Raw genomic sequence first — 12,961 nt, forward strand, 5'->3', positions numbered from 1 at the left:
TTCTAAAAAAATATATATCAAACATTAATTTTCTTTTTTTCCCTCTTTTAGTAAATATTCAATGAAAATTACAACTATAAATTATTTTTAAAATAATGAAAATTTTTAAAAAATTGTAAATTTTTTTTTTAATAAAAACTTCATTACATGATAAAGTTAATATTTCTAGACAATATAATTTTAAAAACTTCTCACATGAAATTTTAAGAGTACATAGGCTATTTTTTAATTTTTTTTTAATTTGAATACATTATACATAAAAATGTAATTTTTTATGAGTTAGAATTTTGTAAAAGAAAAAATTAATTCAATAAAGGAGTTAAAGATATATTTATATGCTATTTAGTTTAATCGTTCTTTTATCTTAACAATATAGCAGATATTTGTAAATATCATTTTATTGAAGTAATTTCTTTCTTATACATATTTACTCATTATTTTTAGTCCCTTATAAATCTCTATTATTTTTTTTATTTGTATATATATATATTATATTTATATTTTGTTGCATTATAAATATATAAAAAGTAATATAATTATGTTTTTAATTAATTATGGATGTTTTTTAAAAAAGAAGATATCTGTTCATTTAAAAAAAATAAAATTGCTGTGTTGATAATAATATTTAAAAAAAATGAAAATATATTATTTTAATTCAAAATGTAATAATTTAAAATAAAATTTTCAGTATTGTTAGATCTAAAAGAAAATTTATAATATAATATAGATTGTTTATTTCTATAAATTATGCTAGAAAAAAAGCAAATTAATAAATAAAATAAATATTTGAATGAACATTTTTTTTATTTTTAGAAAAAGTAATTTCATAAAAATTACTATTAAATTCTAATGATTTAAAATTTAGTACATTAAGAAAAAAAATTTTGAATAATTTTATTAAAAGCATTCTGCACATTTTTAAAAAAGTTTTTATGGAAATTTATTGTATGTAGTAAAAAAAAAAAAAGAAAATGTAATATATTTTTTTTTTTTATAATAAAGAATATAATGATATAAACATAAATAACAAAAATATATATTTTTTTTTATAATTTATAAAAATATAAAAAAGAATAAAATTACAAACGAGAAATAATTTAAAAGCTTATTGAATAAGAATTTATAACTGTTTTTCTTTTTTTTTTTTCTTATTAATTTATAATTTTAAAAAAATATTCACATTATGCTATTATGAATTACAAAAAGGCATAGATAGTAAATTAACTGAATTAAAAACTTCTTCGATTGAGGGACTTGATGGAAATAAACTTAAAATCATTTTTAATTCATTTAATGCTTGGTTATCAAAATTAAAAATAATATTCAATAAATCCAAATTAAAATAGTATGTTTTACTTTTTAGTAATTTTGTTGAATAGGTATGAAAATGCAAGTATTTTTTAATATGAAAAAGAATCTTCGGATTATTTGATATGTAAATGAAAAAGTTAAAGTATATAGAATAAAGTGAGTTATCAAATTTATTATTATTTAATGAGTTTATGTATTCCATTTGGGCTTGTTTTCTAAATGAATTTTGTTTATTAGAAGAGCAATCTATTAAATGATAAAAATCAATATTATAATATACATTATCTTTTATACTATTTTTTATGATATCTTTATAATCCTTTATATCATTAATACAATATTTATTCATTTTTTCTATTTTTTGTATTATAGTTTTTTCTAATAAATTTCTTATTGTCAAATTTTTAAAAATATATTTGTGTTTCACTAAATTATTTAAATTTTCAACATCTTTTATATCATAAATTAAACTTTTATCAGTAATTGGATTAACATCAGTACATTTTTTATTGTTATTGAGCCCATTATTTTCTTTTAAGTTAGTAAAATGAATATTATAAAGTTGACTTTGAATTATTTCTTTATAATTCTTTATCATGTTAATAAGACAAATATATTGAACATTTTTATTGGCTTTTTGTTCATATATATCATTCAATACATCAAATGCATTTCTTCTATCAGAAAAATCATAAGAACTTAATTTCAAAAGTCTGTTAAATACTTTTAATTTCAATTCAAATAAAAATTCGCTTGTTAATTGTCTATTAAATATTTTTTTATAGAATAAAATTTTTTTATTTAGGTAAATAAATATTCTATAAAGGAAAATATTTAAAAATAATCTATATCTCTTTTTCATAAAATATTGTTTAAAAAAATAATATTTTTGAATCGCTTTTAGTTTTTTTATATCTCTATATTTTTTTTTATATAAAAAAGTTTTATTTAATATATTTTCTTGGTTTTTTTTTCCATTTATTAATATTTGAAAAAATAGCATTAAGTCATAACATATTTCTATATGTCTGTTGTTATCATAAAAATAATTTTCTTTCTTTTCCTTTAACACTATGCTATATATATTAAATATATTGTATTTTTTATCGACAAGAAAAAAATTCATAAAAAACTTATGATATTTTCTTAGACTTTCAATTATGCTTTCATTCTTATTTATATTAAAATTATATCCAATTAAATTATTAAATAGTTTATTTTCAAATAAAAATTTTATATTATTTCTAAATTTTAAGTTTCCTATACTTATTAAGTCATTGCATAAAACATGATAAACTGATAAAAATTTTTTTGATATAACATTTATATTATTAAAGATACTATGAAAAACTAAGGTTTTTTTATATTTTTCACTTATAGTCAAATTATTAATATTATAAAAAACATTAGAGAAAAGTAAATAAAAACAGTTTTTATGTTCATTATAGATATATAAATGTATATAATTTTCAGTTGTTACTAATATTTTATTTTCAAAAATGCTAAGATCATTTATATATTCCAAATTTTCCTTATATACACAATATTCAATTATTTCAAATTCTAAATTATAAAAAAAATCTTTTTCTTTCTTAGAAAAACTGCCATCAAAAATATAATCAGACACTTTAAATAATTTTTTTCTAACTTATTTTTTTTTCTATCATTGCTTTCTATAGTATTATTAATATTTAATGATGAGCTATAATTAGAACTAGAGATGGAACTTACTTCATTATTATTATCTCTTCTTAATCTAATTCTTCCTTTTATTAAATTTTCTAAATATTCTTTTTCATTTATATTAGAATTTTCATTTTTTTTCTTTTTTATGATTTTTTGGTTTTTTATTAATTCTTTAAAGATGTCAGAAAACTTCAATAGTCGATGATCATGTATTACATAATATGAATCTTTCTCGTAATATAAATACGATTGCAAAAAATTTTCTATGATATCATTTTGCTTATTTATAATCTTTTTATTATTCTTTGAAAATGCAATTTTCAGTAAAATAATAGTATTATCCTGAGTAAATATAATATATTTATTCATAAATGGTTTTATGTTTTTCATATTTTTATTTAAATATGTAAGGGGAATTGAGTTATTATTCCTAAAAAATAATCTTAAAATATTTTCTCGTTTAATTTTTTTAAATACTAAAATATCATTTCTTTTTTTCTCTTTTATTTGTTTTTCATTTTTATAGTTTTTATTTAAAATTTTTTCTTTTTCATTCATTTCATTTATATTCTTTTCATATAAGTCTTTGGATATTTCTTCTATATTTCTTTCTTTTTTGTTAGTTTTTATTCTTTTATTAATTTTTTTTGAGTAACCAACTAATTTTTTTGCACATTCACTTTTTTTTTCTGATTTATTATTTTTATTCTTCTTAATTTTTTTAATGATAAATATATTTGTATGTAAATATTTTATATTAATCCAAAAAGAAATTTTTTTTTGATAATTTATTAAAAACACATAATTATAAAATAGATGTAATATAAAAAATATATCGTCATGAGAAAAATTTAATCTTTTGTTAATTTTCTCTTTTAATCTACATATTATTATTTTCTTAGCACAATAACTTATGTTATTGAAGTAAATTAAAAGACAATCATAACTACATAATTTTCTAGGTTGCTTACTTTTGGTATCTCCATATTTTAAATTAGAATTTTCTGAATATTTATAATTTTGTTTATATTGTTTTTTTTTTTTCAAAAGATAAAATATGTGCTTTGAAATTATTACATTATTATTCTTTTTTTTTCTAAGTTGGTAATAATTCCTATTTTTATTAATACTCTTTTTACTAATTTTTACATATTTTTTGCATTTATTCCCATTATTTAGATACTTTATTAAATCAGATGTACCTTTTTCTTTATTGTAAAGTTTAAAAAAACATTTTTTAAGATTATTTTTTGATTTTTTAATTTTTTGGTTTACTATTTTATTGTATTCCATTACATTACTAAAATGATATTTACTTCCTTTTAAATGTATAATTAGAAAACTTATATAATCATATGATTCATCCTTTTCTTCATTATTATTACACATTTTTCTGTAGCTTTTATTACAATTTAATGGATTTGTTAAATACAACTTATTACTTTGATCAATATCTTTATTTAATTTATTATATAATTCAACCAAACTTTCATCACTATTGCAACTAAGATATTTATTATTAAATTGTGACATTTTCTCATTATAGCTGTCTACATAATCAATATTAGAAAAATTAATACTTTTATTATATTTTAATATATTATTAAAAGTAGTTAAATTATCATTAGAACGAGTACTTCTATAAGATTCCCTATCATCTAAACAAGTATTATTATTATAATCAGAGTTATTTTTTTTTTTTTTTTTCAATTTTTCTAAACAATAATAGTTATCTAAAAATTCTTTCTTTTTCTTTTTTTTTAGATTCTGCTCTCTTTCCTTCCTAATTTCTACATTGTCATTTCCTCTTTTCTTTAATTTATTTTCATCTTTTAAAGTTTTATCAAAATTAAAAAAGTATCTGCTCATTATGTTACTATTTATTTTTTTTCTTATAAATGCACTTAACTTTTTAAACATAGTACCCTCATCTTTATGCAAAATATTATTTATATTTTCTTGTATTTTTAAATTATAACTTGTATTATACAGATTTTTATTAATAACAATATTATTACTAATTAAATTATTTTGAAAAAATTGAATTAAAGGATACCCTTTATTGATAATACTATAAAATAAAAAGGAATAAAAATGATTATCAAAGTTTCTACATTTATTAAGAATAAGATATAAAATATGCTTATTTTTTGAAAAAATGTTGTAATCTCTTAAAAATAATTGATTAAATATATAAAAAGAATTACTTTTATCGTCTCCTTCTATTGCTTCATTACTATTAATAAAATTTTCAATAAAATCATCTAAATATACTTTCTTTTCATTTTTTTTTATTTCTTCTTCTATCATAGTAATTATTTCTTGCTTTTCTGCAAATGTATTAATTAAAAAGAATTCATTTAAAATATAATTTCTATTTAAATTAATTTGAAAAACATTTGATATATTATTGTTTTCATAAATATTTATTATTTTTCTATCTAATTTGAAATAAAAATTATTGTTGTTGCAATATATCCCAATTCTTTTTTTATTTTCATCTTTTTTCTCTCTAAGACATTCTATATGTTTTTTTTTATTTTCATTTTTCTCTTCTTTTGAAAAATGACTACTATTATTGCATTTGTTTTTCATCTTTTTTGTATAAATTAGAGAATTTTCTAAATAAAATTTAAAAGGATCTAATATATTGTTTAATTTTAGAAATTTTATAATATTTATATTTTTAAATGTATTTTTATCGTGATTGGATAAAATATTTTTTTGAATAAAACCAAAATACAATTTATCATTTATTGATATAATAATTGAAAATACAAAATTTTTTTTATTATAATTTTTTATTATAATAACATTATTAGCATTGATATTATTTTTTATCTTTAACATTTTATTATTAAGTGATGTAAAACTATTATTATTATGGTAAGAATGAAAGCATTCTGAATTATATTTGTTATAATTTTTTTCTATTATATCATTGTAATGAACAATATTTTTATCAACGAGAATTTTGTCTCTTAAAATATTTATTTCATCTATATTACATTTAGATTTTAAATCATAATTATTATTTAAAGGTAAACTATTTTTATCTGAATTTTGTAATTTTATGCATTGTTTACCTTTTTTTTTAGCATTAAACATGGTATTACTATACCTATTATTATTATATTCATTTTTTATAAAAATATTATCACTAAGATTTTTTCTTATTTTTTTCTTTTTTTTAAATATCATTAAAGGAAGAACAAAAATATTTTTATTTTTAATTTTTTCTTCACCTATTCTTTTATTTTTTATAAGATTATAGTATTTTTCATCTATATTAAAGAGATCAACTAAATATTTATCTACTCTCCTTTTTACTTCATTTATATAATTGTAACCTTTTTCTATATTTTCATAATTATCATTTTTATATTTTTTAATTTTATTAGATAAAAAAATAAATAAATTATTTTCACATAATGCTATAGCATAACAATTTTTTTTATATATTATATTTTTCTCTTTAGGCATCTCTTCATTTATTTTTATAGGGTTAATAAAATAAACGCAATTATTACCTAATAAAAATTCATCATAAACTCGTATTATTTTTTTTTGATTTTTATAAAGTTTGAAATTATTCAAAAATAGTTCATCTGATATATTATTTTCACCAAACATATCATATGCTTTTACTACACCTTTGTTATTACCAACTAGAAGAAAGTTATTTAATTTTATAACACTAGTTATTATACTATTGTTTAATGAATCAATCTCATAGTAATATATTTTTGTTATAAGTTCTTTTTTGTCATTTAAAATAATTGAATTTTCTTTTTCTTTATTATCATTTTTTTTTGAGAGATTATTTTTAAAAAGCACAAAATACCTCATTTTACCTTTAATATAACTATTATTATTAACTTCCTTACTATAACTATTAATATTATTATCAATAGCTCGATTTGATGAATTATAGTTTAATAAAAGGGAAGAACAAGTATTATGTAAATTATCAAAATTTAAATAATAAATAATAATTTTACAATATAGTTCTAGACCAATGCAAACTAATATATAAGGAGTAGATTTAAAATTTTTATTTAATGAGTCATTATTAGTATATAAATATATAGAATAAACAGTTTGAGAAGAATAAAAAGAATCTAATACAAATAGTGTATTATTAATTATATCCACGTAGAATATCTCAATTAAATTATTTATATATGATATTATTAAAAAGTTTTTTTCATAATGATAATATAAAATAGTACTGCAAAGATTTAATTCAAAGAAATCTTCTAATTTTATAGGAATTGAATTACTTTTTAATATATACTTATTTAAAATTATTTTTGTTTTATTTAATAACAAAACATAACAAACATTTTCGTTTTTATAGATACTTCTTGCAAACAAAACATATGATGTTATGAAATTCAATTTTTTTATTTCTTCTTCATTAATCACATGAAATATTGATTTATTCTTTTTTTTTTCTAATCTTTCATTAAATTTATCTTTACTTTTATTATTTTTTTTCTTTCTATCGTTTATTTTTTTATTTATGTATATTTCATAATTATTTATTTTATTTTCCTTTTCTGAATAATTTATCAAAGAGATTGAATCTTCAAAGAAGTCGTGTATGTTTTTACATAAAAATAAAATATATGTTGACTGAAAATAATTAGATATACAAAGAATATTAAATTCTTTATCAAAATTAATTAAAAAGAAATTGTTATACGAATTATTCAAATTTATATTTTTTTTACACAATATTATATTATAGCCAGCAGTTATTTTATGATAATAATTTTCTTTATCTAGAATAATTAGTTTATCTAATAATTTTGTTTTTAACTTTTTTATATCAAAGGTATTATGATTTTCGAATTTACATTGGTATATTTGTTTTGCTGAATCATTTTGAAAATTCTGTAATTCAAAAAAAGGATTACTTATAAAATTGTTAGAATAATTATTTATCACTTTTGGTTTATATTTATAATCTTTAATTGCTTTTAATTTATTGTAACTATAATAATGATCTATATGATTTATAAATAAATATTTATGTTTATTTTGTATAAATATATTTAATTTAATTGTAAATAATTCATCACTACTTTTCTTGTTTAACACTAAAATATAATTAGTCTTTTCTTCAACTTTATGAATGTTATGCAAACAATTATTTTTTTCTTTAAAAATATTTAACAAAACATTTGATGATTTTTTTTTTTTTTTTTTTAAACTGCTATTATTTATACATACAATATTTGAACAATGATCATTATTTACAAAGTAATTATCAATAAATTTAAAATCATTTTTATATATTAAAATTTTGTTATTGTAGTAATCATATATTATTATAATTAGATACATTTCTTTTCTATATTTATCGATTAATAAATATCTTTTATTAAAAAAATTGGATAAGGAATGAACATTTTTTTTATTTTTATCTAATGGTACCACGACATTAGTTAATGGATATTCAACATCTCTTTCTGACTTTCGCAAATTACCGTTTGCTATTTCTTTTTTAAAATTATAATTAAAATCTCTTTTAATATTTTCATTATTCAAATAACTAAAGATTAATTCTTTTTTTTTTATGTTACAATTAGTATTTTCCTTTACCTCAGAAAAAAAATCATTTTGTAAAGAAAATGTATTATGTATCACTTTTTCTTTATTCTTATTTTTTTTTTTATACTTTGAATTACAAGAATTATCTAAAAATAAATATTTTTTTTTTTTATATATTTCATTAAATGACTTTTTACTAATTTCAAATGATAGCAAAAAATTTTCTATATTTGAAGTGCTATCACACATTTTGAATTTATTCCTATTTTTTATACAATTTTTATCTACTGATTTTTCTTTTTTTTTTGTTTTTTTATTCTCGATTCCTTTTTTAATTTTGCTTTCTATTATAAAACTACTATTATTATTATTATTATTATTTTCATAATATATATTACTCCTATTATATGTTGAGTACGTATCTGCATATATATATTTTTTTTCAAACATTTTATATTTATAATGATAATTAAATATATGTGAGTAAAAACTATCAATAAATGGAATACTTTTTATATCTTTAAAAAGTTTATAGGAGTTAAAATAATTTTTTTTAAAAAGGTAACATTGATTTTTCATCTTTTCTTTAACATAAAAGTTATGCCACTTTTCATTAGAAAAGTTATTAAAATGATTCAAATTATAATTTTTTGTAAAATAATCTGAAAATAATATATTTGATTTAATTTCTTTGTAGGTATTTCCCTCCTTTGTAATTTTAACTAATTTTAATTCATATATATAACTAATATCATTTAAATAATAAAGATAATAATTTATTAAAGTTAAATTTATATCATAAATATCAGAAAAGCTAAATAAAAATATAACTTTTTTTGTGAATAAAAAAAATAAATTATTCAAAATTCTTTCAACTTTATATACTTCTAATGGTAATGTTAATTTAGCTATAGGTATTAATAAGTTATTTAATAAAATATTTTTTTTTTTATTTTGTCTGAAAAATAAAATATTTCCTATGTTATTATTATTAGATATTATTAGAACAATATTATTACTATTAACATTTTTCTTTTTTAATTTATTTAAGTATATTCGTTTACGATAATTTAAATAATCAAATTTCATTTTTTCTAATAATTTAATTGCTATGCATTGCAAATTCATTATATTTCCTATTATTTTTTCTAGTTTATGATGGTAATATGATAAATTATTTTTCTTTTGTATTTTCTTGTAAAATGATATTTTATTATTATTATTATTATTTTTATCATTTGACAATACACTATTGTTTACCCATTTTGATCCTTCTTTTCCTTTTGGATCTGGGAAATTATTTTGTGAGAAATTTTCATTAAATATTTTTTTATTTAACAAACATAATTTTTCATTTATTAAAAAAAATTTCTCATTAATATCATAATTAGTTTTATTTATATAATTTATATCACTTATATCATTTTTGTTACTATTTAAGTTATTCAGATGACTACAAAAATCATTATTAAAATTATTTTTTTCTGAGTATCCAGAAAAGGTATAACTATTATGAAAAAGAAACTTTAATATATGAAAGATAAAAATATTCAAAAAATAGATATGAACGGATAACTCATATAATGTTTTGTGCTTGTTTTTTATTCTGTATAAATAAATAATAGAGTTATTTAGAGTTTTGTGATTAGAATAAAAAAATAAAATAAAATAAAATAATAGTAATTTCATTCTAATAAAAACTTGAAACAACAAATTTAAGTTATTTTGCTGTTCGAAATTTAAACTAAACTTTTTATTAAACAAAAAATTTTTTTGAAAAATGTTTAAATAAGTGAAATCCCTTTTAAAAAAAAAAAATTTACTGAAGTAATATGTACATATGAAGCAGGTATTAAAATTATGATTTTCATCTTTATTTAATAATTCTAATTTATCAAATGAGAAATAATCATTGATTCTTGATTTGCACTCAATGTAAAAACATTTTAATTTTTCAAGATTAACGTAAAGCTTTTTATTATATTTTTTTAGAATGTCTAAATCTCTTTCTTTAAAAAAAATTGTTTTTATTATATCATCTTTTAAGTTAATTATTTCTTTTTCCTCTTTTTCACAAAGAAATAGTATATTTTTAATAAAGTTATAGTAACCACTTTTATTTTTTAAAAAGTATATAAAAAAACAAATTTTTATATTTAAACAATTTTCAAATTCATTGTAGTAATATGAATTTTTATTTTTTTCAATGTTTAGTATATTTTCATTATTTATATCAAGCATTTCTGTACTCATAAAATTGTTATTATGTATATTTTTATTTCTGCTTTTACCTTTTTTATTATGTAACAATTCCTTATTTTTGTTATCATTAATTAATGTACTTTTATTTAAGTTTCTATTATTATCAAGAGTGTTATTTGTAGTGAATTTAGGAATATCTTCTTTATTTTTATAAAAATTTTCTTTAATGTTATATGTATTCGTCTTATCACTGGAATAAGTTATATAGTTATATTTATTATTTTCTATATTATTTTTAACGTTTTGTAAAAATGATTCTTTTGAATATGAATCTAGACAACTATATATATCCGTAATTTTATTTATATTATTTTTGTCATTTTTATTTATGTTTTCAATAAAATTTTTATTTACATGACCATATACATATTCATTTGTATATTTTTTTAATTCTCTATTTGAATAGATACTTCCTTTTGCATTTTTTTTATATCCGTTTTTACACTCCTTATAGTTATCACATTTTTTATTAATACTACCTTTATTGAAGTATATATGATCATAAGGGTAACTTAAATAAATCATAAAATTTATATTTTTACAGAATTTTAAATATGAATTATCTTTCTTGATATTCTTTTCTATTATTTCTGTTTTCAACTTAATAGGGTATTTATTTTTATTTATTAAAATATGATTTTTGTTTAACTTTTTATTATTAATATTTGAAAATAAATTATCTCTCTTTACTTTATAAGTATATACACTAAATTCTTTTAAAGAAAAACTTATATTTTTTTTTTTTCTTCTTCCTTTTCTATTATAGATTATGGAATATTTTAATTTTAAAGGGTCATAAAAAATTTTGAAATTTCTAAAATTTGAAATATATTTTTTTTCAAATTTATAATTTAAACAATAATCTTCAATGCTTTTATTTATTATGTTGTTTTCAATTTTTCTAAAAAAGAGAAAATTTTCAATAGATATTAAAAATAAATTTTTTATATTACATATGTTAATGTATTTATTATATTCTTCTATATTTCTTTTGTTATCATCCTTATCTAGTTTCAAATATTTTTGAAAAATTTTTAATTTATCTAAAAACAAGTTACCAATAAAACAATATTCTACAAAACTGCCATCGAACTCTAATATTCTGAAATTTAATTTTTCATCAGCTATAATGAATTTATCGTGATTTTTATTTTCAAGTATCTAATAAAGCAAAAACAAAATGATATAAAATATTTGGAAAAATAAAATAAAAATAATATTAATAAATGTGCATTAATGTTTTAATAAATAAAGTAATAGAAACAAGAAGAAAAACTTTTGTCTTTAAAAAAAAAATTATTCTTTAATAAATTAAAACTCACTTGTAAAAAGATTATTTTCAAAAATGTATTTTGGGTATATATGTTTCCTTCATAATCACATTCTAATAATTCTAAGTATGTATCCTTTTAAATAAAAAAATATATATATATGTAGATACAATTAAATATGTATATGTCAAAAAAAGAAAAAATAAATATAAATATAAATAGGAGTACGAAAGTTATTTACCTTAGCTGCAATGAGAAAGTCATTTTGATTGTTTTTTATAAATTTACCTTTTATTAAGAAGTTCACTTGATTACTACTATGAGCAGTTTGAATACTTATCATTTTATAAGAAAATAAAGGATATTTACAAAAAAATTAAAAAAAAACTTTAATAAATTAATTATAAAGAATTGTTACAGCATACTTATAAATTATGTTTCTTAATATAAATGTTTTAACTTATAATAAAAAAAAAAAATACATATGTTCTCTATACAAATATTTTTACATATTTGTATGTAAATAATTATAATAAAATATCCATAATGTTATATTGCCAAAAAAAAAAAAAAAAAATATCTATGAAAATTATTATTAATTTTTAAAATTTACATATTACACATATAAAATTTATTAACTACCTAAATAATAAAACATATTTTATTACTCTACAGTGGTTAAAAATAATTTTGCAAATTAAGCATTTTTACTTATATATATTTCTTTTTAGTTATAAATTTATCAAATAGCAAAAAAATAAAAATATTAAGAGTAGTTTAACTAAATTATAATGTTTTCATTTAATTTTACATATATATTAAAATTAAATATAAAAAAAAATAAGGTTGATAAATGGAAATGTGGAATAATA

At 16.3% G+C, this 12,961-nt stretch overlaps 1 protein-coding gene across 1 annotated transcript; it reads right to left on the reverse strand.

The window, feature by feature from the left end:
* Positions 1–1,189: 1,189 nt before the first annotated feature.
* Positions 1,190–12,432, reverse strand: PRELSG_0720400 (conserved Plasmodium protein, unknown function; the record flags this gene model as incomplete). The annotated part of the gene is given in 4 exon segments (XM_028675903.1): positions 1,190–2,875; positions 2,878–11,979; positions 12,141–12,224; positions 12,331–12,432. Coding segments are annotated over 4 exon segments (10,974 nt in total).
* Between the last annotated feature and the right edge of the window lie 529 nt (positions 12,433–12,961).

This window comes from Plasmodium relictum, assembly GCF_900005765.1.
Source record: "Plasmodium relictum strain SGS1 genome assembly, chromosome: 7".
In the NCBI taxonomy this organism is placed as follows: domain Eukaryota; phylum Apicomplexa; class Aconoidasida; order Haemosporida; family Plasmodiidae; genus Plasmodium; species Plasmodium relictum.